The sequence below is a fragment of the Salvelinus alpinus genome, chromosome 18 (assembly GCF_045679555.1).
Source record: "Salvelinus alpinus chromosome 18, SLU_Salpinus.1, whole genome shotgun sequence".
NCBI lineage: Eukaryota > Metazoa > Chordata > Actinopteri > Salmoniformes > Salmonidae > Salvelinus > Salvelinus alpinus.
Genome location: NC_092103.1, coordinates 16107784 through 16124977, shown reverse-complemented (window position 1 = coordinate 16124977; position 17194 = coordinate 16107784). Strand labels below are relative to the sequence as shown.

Here is a 17194-nt window from a genome sequence, read left to right as displayed (position 1 = left end):
CCATGACTAAAGCCTAGATCTAAAATACAACATCCACTCACCCATATGTCAGCTTTAGTAGTGATAATCTTGCTATTGTAGAGGTTTACCATCTCAGGGGCACGATATGACAGAGTGGTGTACCTGAGAGAGAATAGGACAAGGCCACAAAAAGGAGGATAAAGAACACCATGATGCTTATTGAACGAACAAGGCTAACCTCTGACGAGGCTCGGCTGAAAAGGCCTATATTCCTCGGAACTGTATTTTTCTACAGCTGTAAAAAAATATATATGTTCAAATCAAAGGAAATAAAATGGCAGCATATGGTATGTATTAAGCTACGCAAGTTCACAAACTTTTTTATTTCATCATCGACTATTGGCACTCCTTCAATCTGTGGGTTCTGGAACTTATTGGTAGCACTGCCAAAGTCACACAGCACATAGTGGCCTTTATCATGTAACAGGATGTTCTCCACCTGCAGAGATACAAAAGAGAAGAAAAGTCAAGCAAAGCCAGAGAAGGATAAAATATGAGTCACAATGTAAATTGGATGAAAGTGTCTGCTGAACGGTATACAGTGCATTTGGAAAGTATTCAGAACAATTAACTTTTCCACATTTTATTATGATACAGCCTTATTCTAAAATTGATTAAATTGTTTTTTTCCCCCTCATCAATATACACACAATACCCCATAATGTGAAAGCAAAAACAGGTTTAGATATTTTTGCAAATGTATGAAATAAAAAATACAAAAATATCACATATACATAAGTATTCAGAAGAAGTTTGGAACCACCAAGACTCATCCTAGAGCTGGCCGCCCGGCCAAATTGAGCAATCGAGGGAGAAGGGCCTCGGTCAGGGAGGTGACCAAGAACCCGATGGTCACGCTGACAGAGCTCTAGAGTTCCTTTGTGGAGATGGGAGAATCTTCCAGAAGGACAACCATCTCTGTAACACTCCACCAATCAGTAAAGAGGCACATGACAGCATGCTTGGAGTTTGCCAAAATACAAACGAGATTCTCTGGTCTGATGAAACCAAGATTGAACTCTTTGGCCTGAATGCCAAGCGTCACGTCTGGAGGAAACCTGGCACCATCCCTACAGTGAAGCATGGTGGTGGCAGCATCACGCTGTGGGGATATTAATCAGAGGCAGGGACTGGGAGACTAATAAAGATCGAAGGAAAGATGAACGGAGCAAAGTACAGAGAGATCCTTGATGAAAACCTGCTCCAGAGCGCTCAGGACCTCAGACTGGGGCGAAGGTTTACCTTCCAACAGATCAACGACCCTAAGCAGAGGCAACACAACGCAGGAGTGGCTTCAGGACAAGTCTCTGAACATCCTTGAGTGGCCCAGCCAGAACCCGATCAAACATCTCTGGAGAAACCTGAAAATAGCTGTGCAGCAACGCTCCCCATCCAACCTGACAGAGCTTGAGAGGATCTGCAGAGAATAATGGGAAAAACTCCCCAAATACAGGTGTGCCAGGCTTGTAGCGTCATACCCAAGAAGACTCGATGCTGTAATCGCTGCCAAAGGTGCTTCAACAAAGTACCAAGTAAAGGGTCTGAATTGTTATGTAAATGTGATATTTTTCCGTTTTGCATTTTTTTTATAAATTTGCAAACATTTCTAAAAACCTGTTTTTGCTTTGTCATTATTGGGTATTGTGTATAGATTGATGGAAAAAACTAACAATTTAATCAATTTTAGAATAAGGCTGTAACCTAACAAAATGTAGAAAAAAATCAAGGGATCTGAATACTTTCCAGAAGACACTGTGTGTATGTATATGTATATATTATTTATATGACAGGAAGACTAAACCAAGAACGAGATGAGACAGAGGGAGTGGGAGCAGAGTAAGGAGGTGGGAGAAAACACAGGAGAAGGATTCTATTCCTCCGCACCTTGAGGTCCCTGTGAATGATGGGTGTCTTGCCCTGGTGCAGTCGAGACACGGCGTCACACGTGTCACAGAAGATCTGCAGCACCTCTGCCTCTGTGAAGCCTGTCTGCAGACGCTGGTTCATCAGGTTCACCACCTGGCCCCCTGCAGAGATACATCGCTCAGTCTCATTACTGAACACACACACTGGGTATGGAGCTAGCAAGGTTCCTCAGTACACCCATCTTTCACTCAGACACTCAGTCTCTTGATCATCTAAAACAGTGTTGTTCAAACTTTTTCAGCGGGGACGCCATTTTCTTTCCACAAGAGTTTCTCGTGACCAAACCTCACCCCAAATCTAAATGACAAGCATACAATCGGTAAATTAATATTTTTACATCAACAAATAACCTTCAATTCATTACATTTTCAAGAACCCCTCCCCAAAATACTCAATAAAATGTTATTTTTCAAATGCATCTTTTGTATATTGTCGTATAAAAGAACATGTTTCTTGATGTTTTTTGGGGGTGACCCCACTGCAGTTCCCCCGCCCGCACTAGTGTTCACGACCCCAACTTTGAATACCACTGATCGAAAATGACCACTTCGCAATAGGGGCCTTTACAAAAAATTAGGAACACCTTCCTAATATTGAGTTGCACCCACTTTTGCCTTCAGAACAGCCTCAATTCAACGGGGCATGGACTCTACAAGGTGTCAAAAGCGTTCTACAGGGATGCTGGCCTATGTTGACTCAAATGCTTCCCACAGTTGTGTCAAGTTGGCTTGATATCCTTTGGGTGGTAGACCATTCTTGATACACACGGGAAACAGTTGAACGTGAAAAATCGAGCACGTTGCAGTTCTTGACAGACTCAAACCGGTGCGCCTGGCACCTACTACCATACCCCGTTCAAAGGCACTTCAATCTTTTGTCTTGCCCATTCTCCCTCTGAATGGCACATATACACAATACATGTGTCAATTGTCTCAAGGCTTAAAACTCCATCTTTAACCTGTATCCTCCCCTTCATCTACACTGATTGAAGTCAATTTAACAAGTGACATCAATAAGGGATCATAGCTTTCACCTGGATTCACCTGGACAGTCTGTGCCATGGAACGAGCAGGAGTCCCTAATGTTTTCTACACTTTCTGTACATGTACTATGCCTATAACATACATTCACATGATGGAAAAAAACCTGGTGCAGCGCAGAGCTCAAATGATATGCAAAGACAAGTACAACAACAAAGTCCCCACACCAGTGGTAGGCCCAGATCACGTGTCAAACTCATTCCATGGAGAGTCGAGTGTCTGTGGGTTTTCGCTCCTCTCTTGTACTTGATTGAGGAATTAAGGCCACTAATTAGTAAAGAACTCCCCTCACCTGGTTGTCTAGGTCTTAATTGAAAGAAAGAAAAAACTAAACACGCAGACACTAGGTTCTCCATGGAATGAGTTTGACACCCGTGGCCTAGATGGAAGTTAGACTAATAGTTAGACAGAGAGCGCCCTCATGTGGAGTGACAGTTGCCTGGCTTTATTCTTGTCTTTCAACTACACTTGATTGAACGCAGACCCTTCAGTAAGCACTCACCTTTACAGTAGTCCATGAGGATGAGCACTTCCCACACATCTCCTCCTCCACAAGTGGTGATACTAGAGTCCAGATAGCCAACGATGTTCTTATGGCCGACCAGGTCCTTCTGCAAGAGCACATGCACAACCGGATTACATTGACAGAGTGAACATCATCATGCCAGTTAAGTTCAAGTTCAACTTGATTGTCCCCAGAGGGGAAATGTAACTGATAAATAATGTAGTGCAGAGTTCACGGGCCTTCCTGTGTTTTCATGTAAGCAGAGGAGAATAATAAACAGAGCAACTCCCCTTCAAGCATGCTGTGGGAGTGGGGTAATCTCACAGCTACTCACCATGATCTGGATCTCTCGCTTGCACACCTGCAGGTCGTGCTCATTATTGACATACATCCTCTTGAGGGCACAGCGGAGTCCTTGGCTGGTTCGTACCAGGAACACGATGGCAAACCCCCCTGTGAGAAAGCGAGAGAGTGAATGAGACTGAATTAAGGTGCAGTGTTTGGAGGCAAGCAACCATTGGAAGTCTGACGTGTTGGTAACACCACTCTGTGCTAGGGCTGGCACAATTACACAAAATAAACTGTCATTTTTAAATAACAGCTGATTAAAGACAGTACAGCAGCATTGGTGCGGTTGAGTCTGTTTGTGTGGTAACAAAAATGGACTCTTTACAACATGATGAAACTTTGTTGCTCCTTGCTGAAATAAACAGGGTGTTGTAGCAAACAAGTCTTCGGTTGCCTAGGCAACACCCCCCTCCAGGGCAATATGACTGGTAAACTCGCAATGGCTGCCTGGTATAGAATGTTCATTCAGATTATGTTAACTGATGTGGCTCATGCAATGGAATGTCTTTTTTTGTAATGTCAGTTGAGTTGAATCAACAAATCACAGCACATATTGATGGGTACACTTCCTGCTTTTACTTCCTGCTTTGCTCCTATGGGTACACTCACAATGGCCACCAGTCCACCCATATTTTTTTTTTTTTTTTTTTTTTACCATTATTTTACCAGGTAAGTTGACTGAGAACACGTTCTCATTTGCAGCAACGACCTGGGGAATAGTTACAGGGGAGAGGAGGGGGATGAATGAGCCAATTGTAAACTGGGGATTATTAGGTGACCATGATGGTTTGAGGGCCAGATTGGGAATTTAGCCAGGACACCGGGGTTAACACCCCTACTCTTACGATAAGTGCCATGGGATCTTTAATGACCTCAGAGAGTCAGGACACCCGTTTAACGTCCCATCCGAAAGACGGCACCCTACACAGGGCAGTGTCCCCAATCACTGCCCTGGGGCATTGGGATATTTTTTAGACCAGAGGAAAGAGTGCCTCCTACTGGCCCTCCAACACCACTTCCAGCAGCATCTGGTCTCCCATCCAGGGACTGACCAGGACCAACCCTGCTTAGCTTCAGAAGCAAGCCAGCAGTGGTATGCAGGGTGGTATGCTGCTGGCCGAGTTCAACTTAATATCCCATCATTGATTTAAATGGTCATGACACTTGAGTAACCTCTGGTGGTAGAGCATTCCATGACGGCTCTGTTTTGGTTTGGGTACCGTGAAGAAACCCATAGTGGCGTGTCTGGTGGGGTATTTATGTCTGTTTGATGTGTATGCAAACAGATTATACAAGTGGTTAGGCATTTAAACACATCTTTTTCTTAAAAAGACTAGAAGAGAATTAGTCAATTTCTCCTCAACCATGAAAGACTATCGTGCATATTGTTGATGTTAGTTCTGTGTGTACAGTTAAGGGCAAGGCGTGCTGCTTTGTTTTGAGCCAGCTGCAGCGTTTCTAGGTCTTTCTTTGCTGCACCTGACCATATTACCAGACAGTAATCAAGATGGAACAAGACCAACGCCTGAACAACTTGTACAGTTGATCTGTGTGTAAAAAAACACAGAATATATATTTTTAACAGACATACCTCTCCCCATCTTCACAACAACTTTGTCAATATGACTTGACCATGATAACTGACCATCCAATGTTGCCGATGACATGCATGTCGATTAAGGCAGCCTCCCGCACCCCTCTGAATCAGAGGGGTTGGGTTAAATGCGGAAGACACATTTCATTTGAATGCATTCAGTTGTACAATTGACAAGGTATCCCCCTTTCCCTTTACTCCTAGGAGTTCACCTGCTTTTAAATGATATCAAACTAGAGGGTTAATATTTTCCAGTGATGAAGACATGTCTCATGGTATGGTATGCTAGATGTGTCAACATTCCTGAATGTTTTGGCTTTCAGGTCCAAAAAGTTACTTTCTGACCACTTCTACCATGGACCAATATTTATGGGAATGTTGTTCAAATCCAAAGGGGTGTGGTCAAAATGTGATTGAAATCAAATAGAACAACCCAGTAGTGGTAGTGACGGCGGTAGTAATGGTGGTAGTTGTAGTAATGGTATTGTAGCAATAGGGTTTTCATAGGCTCTGGTTTAGTTATAGTGACCTATTTTTGGGTGGTTTGTAGGTGTGGAGTTATTACAGCGGATTATAGTGGGTTAGCATAGTAGGCTAGATTGAGTTGTACAGCATCATAATCCATGTGTTTTTATACTCTCTAAATGTTTTAGTTTGAACATTCTGAAAGTTTTGTGCCAGTGATTTCAGTGTAGTATGTTGAAGCCTGTATTCCACCATTGAAATGAATGAGGATACAAGAGTGAAAGGTTGAGAATGTGACTGCTGATGCAAGTCACACCAAATATTAAATAAATACTCTTATAAATGGTGATTCGCATCCCATTACGAAACAATATGATTAGAAGACAATGCAAGATATTTGAGTAAAGAAATCGAATAGGTCTAACCATTCGATAAAATGCAGCATCCATAATATAGTGTGCGTAGCACATAGAATTACATAAAGAAACCCTGGAGTAGCATCCATAACAGCATCATTAGTCATCTTTTGCCAACTGCCTTAGTGGCATCATGTTTAATTCCTGACTTTCAGTGCAACTCAAGCCTCCATGATGGCATTGCCCCAGGGAAACTGAAGGCCTATCTAGCCTAACTGTCTTAGCAAGGAATCCACTGTCTTTAGCTAATGTTGATAACCTATCTAGGCTATATGTTATACCATACTGGTGTTCAATTTCAGTGTGTTGAAACTGCAGTGTACTGTGTAGATCTATACAGTATTGCTGTGCTAGTTGGTGAAATAAGACTGGGGCAGGGATAGGCTACTTCAACAATATGCAAGACACTGACTCGCTCTCTATTCAGCATGTTTTAGACTCAATTCCTGAACAGTGTACACTGCAAAGCAGCGCTTCAGAAGGATGGACAGAATAGGCAGAAATCATGAGATGCAATTTGCCTTCGTAACCAACAAAAGCGTTGAATGTGAAAAAGTGATAGGACCATTATTGTCATGATGAACCGAGGTTGTTAGAGCAAAATTGCAGTCTTTAAGAAGAAGGTTGTGCAAAGTAAACTACTTTTGCAAGATGTCAGGGCTACATCATTACCCTACCAGTGAAAACAATCCATACAAATGACTCTACTGAGCAGGATAATGCAGGCACTGCAATTTCCCAGCATGCAGCACTCATATCTCTACACACTCACATTAACATGCACATACACACATACTCACCTGGGGATATAGAGTAGCAGGTTAAGAGAATAAGGTTGTATGGTAACAGGGGTTGGGATAAATTTGAGAATTGAGATGTGCAATTATTGTAATGTATATTGTGTTTATTTAGGCTATGCATTTGGCGTTTTTAAAGGCTATTTCATTTTTCTATTCTTGAATTATTTCATTTCAAGAACTGATTGAATTTACATAAACTTGAACAAGATGGCTGCTTAAGGTTAAAAATATACTGTTATGAGAGGTGATTTTACCATTTGCACAGGGAGTCAGGGATTAGCCTAATATTACATCACTTCCTCACATCAAGGCATTATCTGCAGGTTCTTTGGACTACCAAGTGATATCCAAATGATCAGCAACTTGATCTGTATGGTCTTGGGTTGTCAAAAGGACAAAGAAACCAGGTTTAATGTCCCCAATGAACTTTAGTTTAAGAATAGGCCTACAGATACATCCACACCCCAGACATCTCTCAGTGCTCTTCAGTACCTGAAAATGAGCCTCTTCTCATGTCCATGGTCACACATTTTAATAAATCATACAACACCCAAAAGAGACTGTCCCTGAGTACATTTAATCAGCGCCTCAGATGTAAGGGGATTTCCTGCCAACGGATTTACCAAATTAAGCTGCTGCTCAAACAACGACAGAGCTGTCAGTCACGCGACAGATTAATCACTGTCAGGCAGCAGCCCTTACACTTGATCATCAAAACTGGAAAACTACAAACAGCATGGAACCTTTGAATTGCTTATCCACCTACATTGAAATGGTAATTGGGCTGGGTGTGTCCGATATTCAAGTGTCAGGAATAGGATTACATCATGGCTTTGAGTGAAAAATTGACAAATATGTGTGTCTGCCAACGACATAGCCAACTGTAGCCATATCATTCTGAAACCTAGGCCTGCCTCTGGCTTAAGCAGTACTGAATGTCATCATGCCACAGTTCGTGTAGCAGCTACCTGACTGGTAATGACTGATCACGGTTCAAACATTGTGGCAGTTTGCGGTCTGACTGAAATGTCACATTTCATGTTCTCAGTCAGCATGGGCATCAAAACATTTCCAAAAGACAAGCCTCAATTACTACATCTCACTCACCTTCGGCCACTGTTTCTTCAATAGTGACTTGGTGCCGCCCTATAGTACATGAACGTCCAATTAAATTGCCACCTACATGGCTGGATCCACTGCTACCTCCTCCAGAACCAGGTCCTGAACTGACCAACTCCCGACGAGATGAATCAAAGAACTTCCTCATGATAACTATCAGTCAGATGATGAGGAAATATTATCCTCACTTCAATCAAAACGACGCGGAATGCTCAAATGACGATGCAGAAAGCTCAAATGTCCTTATTTCCAGCGATGTCAGTTTCACAAATTAACTTTGTTTTCTGGACAAGGCCTAAGGTTTGTCTGACAAAGCCAGTCTTGTTGTTTGCAGATGCCAAAAACTGCAGTGATTTATTCACCAGCAGCTAACGTTAGCTGTCAATTATGAGCTAACTCCGAATAACCAGTCTCCCATTTGCTTGACAGACTAATATAGCTATAGAGATAAGATAGACGCTAATATAATTCCGCTAAACCTTGTGCAGTATTTGACTTGCTCATCTTGGAGGAGGACATTTCTCCATCAGTGCAGCTATTCAGGGGGTTGTGGGTCCCTCCATCTCCGCGGCTAGCTTAACGTTATGACATTTCATGTAGCTAAGGTTATCCTGTAAAAATTATGTCCGTTGTAATATATCCCCGGTAAAACGTGCCAATATTACACGATCCTTCCATATTCAATGTCGTCCAGCAAAGAATGATTATTTCCAAGTCTTCTACAATTTATCATCTAGCTAGCTAGGCTACCAATTAGCCAACGTCAGCTAGCTTACTGCCACGAACCGCTACCTAGCTATTTCGCAACAGGAAATGCCTATCAAAATGACAGGAAATGGTAATTCCGAAAATGTACCAATTGTAGCTACTTTCGATCTCAGTTTGGTTTGATAACTCCCTTAGAAAATATAGATAAGATATAGCTAGCTAGTCAGTTAGTATATGTTAGATATTCGCAAACAAGCTTCGGCTACTACGACAACACCAACATATCAGCAGCTGCCTGCTACATCCCTTAGCCTACTGCAGTGGAGTCATGGGATCTGTAGTCATGAGGTCTGTAGTGAGGGGGGCACACTGGTGGCATTGACTGGTGGGGGCGCGGGTGAGCAGCCACTAGGGAGCATATCTAAAATGAATTCATTGAATTAACTTTTTTCATTAGTATACTAGAATATGAGAATGGGATAACAGGCAATTTTCCTCTTGAAGCATAATAATACAATCAATAAGATTGTGGCAGAGAGAGAGAGAGAACAAACAATAAGGTACAAGTATCTGCAATCACAATTAACAATTGTAAAAATAAAATAAAAATCAACAAAGTGAGAGAGAGAGCTGTAAAATATAATGTAGCCTGCCCTAGTGTAACCACAAAGGGGTGGGACCGAAAACTCCTCTTTGTGCCATCCACTGTGTTGCGTTTTTAACGGCCGACGTTCGAAGAAGAGAGCTTCCTTTCGGTCTTCCTCATTTGAAAAGATAGGTCGTTTCTACTGTCTATACGGTAAGTAAATATTTTTATGTAATTTTATAGGATGAGGTTAAACTAGAAATATAGGCTCGATGTGTATCGTGTTGTTTTTAGCTAGAAGCTTTAGAATACCTACTATCTGACACATTCAAGGGTGTGTCTCGAACAGAAAATGAACCTCAAAAGTTATTATTCCGTTGCTGGCCGCCAGCAGACAGACATGCATCGCGTCCTGCAAACTATATACTTATTCAATTGGGCCATAAGTTACAATCACAAGAGGGGCAACTTGGAAACTAACAATTAACTATAAGAACTGTGTTGCGTAACAATGTCTCCATATTTACCAAAGGTTTGTAGAGTCTGCGCAGTTGTTACTTTGAAAACTGCATTTCATTGATTGCATTTACTCCAGTGGGCTAATGTAGGTTACTAATATAGGCCTATTGATGTAAAAAGGGATTCAGAAAGGTGTGACTTTAGATCTAGTAATGTTTTGATATGGGAGTGTGACAGAGGCAGGGGTCAAAAGGGTTCTTCTTGTGCCAGGTATTTCCACCCCAAACTGAGCAGATGTAGACAGTTTCTGAATGAGTTGTCATCCTTGGCTAATGAAGAGGCACAATATGGACAACACCCCTGGACTAAAAGGGACAACACCCCGGACTATAAAGATGTTGTCTCCTATTAATATAATAATTAACAACATAAACTATATTGAGTGACACCATGAAGTAAATCAGCTCTGACCAGAGATGTATTTTGTCTGATTTGGATTGAAGAAGTGTTGTCGGCTAATCGTTTCAGTTGGTAGAGTTGATTTTTAGAGTAGGAAAAAAGCTAAAGACTGTGTGTGTGTGTGTGTGTGTGTGTGTGTGTGTGTGTGTGTGTGTGTGTGTGTGTGTGTGTGTGTGGTAATGAAACATTAATGAGGGTAATGAGTATTTAACCCAGTCTTTCCTACTGTGAAGGCCCACCACATTGTTATTCTCTACAGAGCTGATTAGGTATTGTAGCAACAGGACCATTTGCTTTTGATCAACTGACCAAAGTGGGAATTAAAACATGTATGTAGATGGCGTATATGTGTTTATTTACCATCCTGAGAAATAATATAGCTGTTTTTCTTTTGATAGCTTTTCCCATCTCTCTTGCTCACGTTTGGAAACTCTATCTCACTGGCATAATGGCAGCGGTAAGTCTCAGCACCCAAACGTGTCTACTGTAGTGTGAGTGAACTATGAATGATTGTAGTGTTCAACATTTTCATACATTTGCATGATCAGATTTACATTTGTTTGTTTTCGTTGCTTAGTATTGGAAGTGATTTACTTATCAACAGTATGTTCATTGTAGCTTGCATAAAACATGTATGATGTACTATACCAATGAAATTGTCCAATTAAATTTTTACTGCTGTAATCCTACTGACAGCACAGACAAGACAGCTTTTTGAAAGTAGCAGCCACAGTATACTACAGAGACAGTCTGACATATAGGCTACACCTATACTGTACATAATAAATACGTGTTGCTGTTACTGAACAAACACACACAGATCTGTTGAGATGTGCATGTGTGTACCTATAGCCCAGGGGTACTCAACTCTTACCCTACGAGGTCCAGAGCCTGCTGGTTTTCTGTTATTACACACACCTGTCAAAATCAGTCATTGATTAGAGGTGAACAATGAAAAAAATACAGTGGGACTTACTTCAAGGTCCAGAGTTGAGTTTGAGGGCAATAGCCTATAACTCAAAGTACAATATCCAAATAGTGTTGATAGTGACTGGATAAATGCCAGCTGCTGAATTCATAGGGAGTTATATGTATGCCATTTTAATATTTGCCACTGCAGATTGGCAACCGTGGAACTGTGACTGAAGCCGCTGGCTTCAAGGTAGAGGAGGATGTAAACCGACTGAGAGGAGCCATGAAGGGGGCTGGTGAGTGATCCCAACATTCTAAGCGATGACTAGCTGTTTGTTTCTAAGAACAATTCCGACATTCCGAAAAAAAATGCGGATGAGTATGGTAGGATCCCCTTCTGATAAATAGGTCTTAATTCTAAAATAGTTGTATGTCTTTCCTTTCAATGAAAGCTTCAAAAATACCTTCCTGTTGAACAGTATGCTACCAGTACTTTCACATCAGTTGTAATGATTCTAGAACTCTCTACAGGCCCTCTACACAGGACTGTAGTTACTTTCCATTTCTAAGACCTCATTCATTCCTCTGAGTGTGGCCTGGGAGTCATTTCTTTCCTTCTCCAGTATACTTGACTCATCTTTTTTTCCTTCTTTTTTTTCCATTTTCATAATTATTTGAGCCTTTCTCCTGTTCTAGTCAAAAGTTACAGTAGGATTGCATTATCTTTGCACCTGTGTTATATTTGTGTCTATGCTTTTTACACGTCTATGCTGTAGGGATACAATGCAGAAAATACAATGAGCCTGGTAAGAAAACAAGTTACGCGCTGTTAAACACAAGCCTACAAGATAGTATACAGCCTGTGCAATTTGTTTCTGAATGGGTGAATCTTAGCTCAACGTTCGGAATGCTGATGCTGTTAGCTAGACGTAATAGGTTTCACCTGACTCTAGTGAGATATGCATTAGAAACAGATGGCACATACACTGAGAACCAACTGTGCCTGTGGGACCAGGGTTTTTACAGGGTGAGAGAGGAGCTTGCAAGCCGGAAGTGTGTCTGTTCAACATTCAGGTTGAAATCTGGCTGAGTTCTTTGTAACTGTGATATTGGGGAGATATTTAGGATATTTCAATGGTGATTTGATGCTGTTTTATCAACAGCAAGTTATTTTACCTAATGGATCAGTATAATGTGAAGGTATACAGTAATGTAACCCTGTGATATTTTCTTATAGGCACGGATGAGGCAGCTGTCATTGAGGTCCTGGCACGTCGTACCATTGCTCAGAGGCAACGCATCAAGGAGGCTTACAAGCAGACTGTGGGGAAGGTAAGTGTTCTACTGACTTATGCCTCTCTTATTACATTTCTCATATCACCGTTTGAATTATCAGACTATTCTCAAAACGTTCCAAAAGCTAAACACCACCAGCTCCAGTAATGGGGGATATTTAATAGTTTATAGTGACAGGAGAGTGCAGGGGTTGTGTAAAGGGTTATATTTATCATGTGATCAGTCATGGAAGGATGTACTACAAAGCAGGATCATGGAGTTAGCCAGCTAACTGGCCTAAATATTATAAAATAACTTTATTTCTTTAGAAAGATTAGCTTGAAATGGGCATTCTCTAATTGACTCAGTTTAGGTTTCTTAATGAAGTGGAAAATCAACAAATATTTCTGGCTATTTATCAAATTTTAGCTGGTTAACTTATTGATGTGTTATAGTATACCCTTCTGGTGTGTGGCTTTGTGTGTGTGTTTTTATGGGTGTGGTGGTGTCTGGTGTTAATGGTAACATTGTGCTGACAGTTGGTGCCTCAGGTTGATCATTAACTCTTACACAAAGATGGTTATGTGTTTCAGAGAATAGAGAGAAGCTTGTCTACCATCACAGGTTAGGTGGAAAGACCTCTCTCATGAGGGTTGAGGTTAACCTGATTTTAAATGAAGTCCAATGTCAGTCAGGACACTGCACTTTGTGTTTAAGTGAAGTAGGGAGATTATAGAGTGACAGGCCCCATGTTAAACGATAGCTAAACTCGACATTTAAAACTAAAAGGGAAGTCTGATCAATGTCTACTCTATTGACACTGTTAGATAGTAGCTGGCACAGTCTGGCATATGATAAATCATTGATAAAGTTATCTAAATGGTCCCATGAATGAGGAAGCTTGCCACAGGGAAGGACAAAGATTGCTAGTGGAATCCTCCTGGTCAGAAACAGTGAGTCATACAGTGCACGGGGACGCCCACAGGCAGGCTCATGAAGAAGCTAAATGTGTCTACTACAAACCTTCTGTGTACAGCTCTTTCGCAGCCACGCCCTTCTGGAAGCAGACTTGTATCTGGAATGTCTGAAGCATTTAGTCTGACAGATTAAACATTTTGAAGGTCTTGTTTATCACCTCTGAGATATGAGTGTATGAGAGAAGTAGTGTATGCTTACTTGAGCACTAGGCAGGAGATTGTGTCAATCGGGACCCATTTAAATGTCTGTGTCTGTCCCTGTAGGACCTGACAGATGATCTGCAGGGAGAGCTGACGGGGAACTTTGAGAACGTGGTGCTGGGCCTCCTGATGACCGCTCCTGTGTATGATGCCTACGAGCTGAGGAACGCTATGAAGGTCAGAGGTTATTACTGCTAGGGACACCATCACAATGGGGATTGATGTAACGCTTTTCAATACTGTACGTCTTCGAGCTATTGACATTGTATTGGGCTATTCACCTCATCCACAACCCATAAATGTGTTGCATCACACTACTCTTTGAGGTACTTACATAGCTCTCCACATCTCTATTTTACTGAATGCTAGGGTGCTGGAACAGAGGAGGCTGCTCTCATTGATATCCTGGCCTCAAGGACGAACGCTGAAATTAGAGCTATCACAGCGGTGTACATCAAAGGTAGTAGCTACACAGTACACAGCCTTTCTGTGCCATGCATTGAATCTCCATCCGTAGAAGAGTTATCACATACGGTGTATGGTACAAGTCGATACTTTAGAATTGATCACTGTATATGAAGAGGAAATCTGATCTAGGATATCAGTGTCTCGCCCTCTTGAGAGTGTACGGACAAACAATGAATCACATAACATGAACACAATGCATGATATGAATGATTTATTAGTGTCTTCTATAGAGCAATATTCAACTTTTGTTGCCTGCCATAGCTTTTGACAGGGTGTTCACAAACCGTTTCAAGTGTTGTGTGTTATAATTGCAGAGTCCGATCACTGGGTCTAAGGTCATTCTTAACTCCTACTTTTTGCTTAAACGTGTGTGATGGCAGATTATGAAAATAAGCTGGAGGACGATATCGATGGTGATACTTCTGGAATGTTCCAGAGAGTTCTGGTCTCTTTGCTCACGGTGAGAATAGACCGTTACAATATTGACCTCTCTGAATACACACCTGGTTGACCTTCATATTCCAACAATCAAAGGAAAGCCAACCGAACTACAGTACATGAATTGTTGTAAAGGAAATAGTCACTCCCCTTTCACTTCATCACTTGGGTACAATTTAACACATAATGGATGTTTGTAGTTTTTAGAGGCATCTTATGGCCAGGTAATGGTCATGTCATTGTCTGACTCTTTGCTAACATGGCCTCTGTGTCTGTCCTGTGACTGACAGGCGGGGCGAGATGAGAGCAACACTGTGGATGAGGCCCAGGCTGTGAAGGATGCTAAGGTGAGAATATGGATCCAGAGAGGAGGTGACCTGGCTCTTTCTATCTCGCATAGTAGCACATGCTGGGGTATCAGGATCACCCCACGGTTAGGAAGATGAACAGTAAGATCAACTCTAGACATAGTTTTTTAAACCTAATCTCACATCAAATATGTCCCAAAACAGTCAGTGTTGGGAGATTTTCTGTTTGGGTTTGTGAAGTACTTTTGCTGTGGGTTCTCAGGATATCTACGAGGCTGGGGAGGCTCGTTGGGGAACAGATGAGGTCAAGTTCCTCACTGTGCTCTGTGTGAGGAACAGAAATCACCTACTCCAAGGTATTGTCCCCACAAAAATATTTCAGTGTATATTCATTTAGCAGTGGTACACCAACGCTGTACACCACCATCGCCGCAGCGGTACACTCCCAAAATATTTTATTATAATAAAAGAGATATTTTTAAATTTCTGCCTAGACTCACGTTTAAGATCAGAGTGACAAGTTACAACAAGTTACATATCACCAGAAGTGACCTTCTCACAGTCTACTTGTTTATTGTTTGTTTATTACGCTTTACACTTCTCTTCGGTTAAGATACTTACTTCCACACTGACTTTGGCACAAAATGTAATGCACAGACACTGTTCTGCTGACCTGTTCTGGTTATTTGAGGAATCAACATTTTGTCATGTGCTTCTTACTCACTACAACAGTATGATTGATTCCATATCTCTCTCTTTCACCTCATTGTCTCAGTGTTTAAGGAGTATCAGAAGATCTCTGGGAGGGACATCGAGGACAGCATTAAGAGGGAGATGTCTGGCTCTCTGGAGAATGTCTTTCTGGCAATAGGTCAGACGGATCCAATTTGTTTCAGTGCCTCTTGTAATAATGTACCGAAGACAGAGTCCGATCAGTTCTGATGAAAATAAGCAAAACTAAAGCTTGTTGAGCTATCATGCCTGATGTATCGATCTGATTTATTTTTTGCAGTGAAATGCCTTAAAAACAAGCCAGCATTCTTTGCAGAGAGGTTATATAAATCCATGAAGGTAAAGATTTTGAAATTGACTTTTTTAACACACCTATGGAGGGTGCATATCTGCTTACACTTGTGGGTTATCAGACTGAATTCATCAGAATGTTGACAGCTCCTTCCCTCCTGTCTTTTCAGGGTCTGGGAACTACAGACAGCATACTGATTAGAATCATGGTGGCTCGGGCCGAGATTGACATGTTGGACATCAAGACCGAGTTCTTGAAAGCGTACGGCAAGACTCTCCATTCCTTCATCAAGGTGAGACCCTGATCACAAGAGATGAAGTAATGATTTGTCTCATTAAAAGTTAGATTTGTGCCCATTTCTTTCTGTTATTTTGATGTAATCTGAGTGTTTCTGTATTGTTTAGGGAGACACATCTGGAGATTACCGCAAAATCCTGCTGGAGTTATGTGGAGAGTAGGACGTTGAACATGTAGGACATCATCCAGCGATGACTTCACTCTGCAACAACACCATTGGTGCCTCTACTATCTGCTGTTTCCATTGCTTACAGCTCTCTCGATATCCTCTGCTCTTCTGTAGCCAGAGCATTTTAGACTGACCATGATGCCTTTTTTCACAGTTTGTAATACTGATTAAACCAAAGACAAGTGACATTTTACACCTGCTTGCATCTCTTTATTGATCCCCTGCTGCAGCTTTAATTAGTGTTGTTGGTTAGAGAGAGCTGTTGCCACATCTCAGGAAGCATAAAAGATGGCCCTTTTGAACCTCTGCCTCCCAACCCCGTCTCAGCAGAAGGCCATTTTCATCTCTTACTGTTTGAAGTCCATTTAATGAATTAGTTTGGATGGCTTGTTTGTTGAGTCAGCTCTGAGTCATTTGATTCAATTACCTTTAATTGGATGTTAGTCTGATTTGGAAGGCAAAGTATGTAGTCATCTTTGTGCCTAGACCCTGTCCTCGCATTTCAAGGCTGTGCTGAGACTTATCAACACTCCAAATTTCACTCAGGTAATCCCAACCATAAATTATCAGCATTATCATTCTACCGCAGGCCCGCAACAGGTGACCCTCATTGACTTGTTTTAATCCACCTCCTCTCTCAAAGCATAGGCCCAATGATACAGATCTAGACAATTTTGTA

The 17194-nt window shown here is 41.6% G+C and overlaps 2 protein-coding genes across 7 annotated transcripts in view; one reads left to right on the top strand and one right to left on the bottom strand.

Annotated features, from left to right (window-relative positions):
• LOC139544515 (AP2-associated protein kinase 1-like) overlaps positions 1-8952 on the bottom strand; it is a 31361-nt gene extending 22409 nt beyond the window's left edge. For all 6 annotated transcript variants that reach the window (XM_071351688.1, XM_071351689.1, XM_071351690.1 and 3 more), the window contains exons 1-6: positions 8223-8952; positions 3827-3945; positions 3490-3598; positions 1906-2048; positions 339-460; positions 42-123 (exon numbers count right to left, since the gene is read on the bottom strand). In XM_071351688.1, the coding sequence (XP_071207789.1) occupies positions 42-123; positions 339-460; positions 1906-2048; positions 3490-3598; positions 3827-3945; positions 8223-8382 (735 nt within the window). In that variant the 5' untranslated portion in view covers positions 8383-8952. The remainder of the gene's footprint in view (positions 1-41; positions 124-338; positions 461-1905; positions 2049-3489; positions 3599-3826; positions 3946-8222) is intronic.
• Positions 8953-9544: 592 nt separating this feature from the next.
• anxa4 (annexin A4) lies at positions 9545-16708 on the top strand. The gene is made up of 13 exons (XM_071351695.1): positions 9545-9741; positions 10845-10903; positions 11567-11654; positions 12596-12690; positions 13875-13988; positions 14181-14271; positions 14660-14739; positions 15008-15064; positions 15288-15381; positions 15801-15896; positions 16038-16096; positions 16219-16341; positions 16454-16708. The coding sequence occupies exons 2-13, from the start codon at positions 10895-10897 to the stop codon at positions 16505-16507; spliced, it is 960 nt and encodes a 319-aa protein (XP_071207796.1). The 5' UTR covers positions 9545-9741; positions 10845-10894; the 3' UTR covers positions 16508-16708.
• Positions 16709-17194: the final 486 nt, after the last annotated feature.

Excerpts from the sequence above, each read along its gene's own strand:
- anxa4 (XM_071351695.1), top strand. Across the intron at positions 14,272-14,659 it reads CACAGCGGTGTACATCAAAG|ATTATGAAAATAAGCTGGAG; the intron begins GTAGTAGCTACA and ends GTGTGATGGCAG. Across the intron at positions 16,342-16,453 it reads CTCTCCATTCCTTCATCAAG|GGAGACACATCTGGAGATTA; the intron begins GTGAGACCCTGA and ends TGTATTGTTTAG.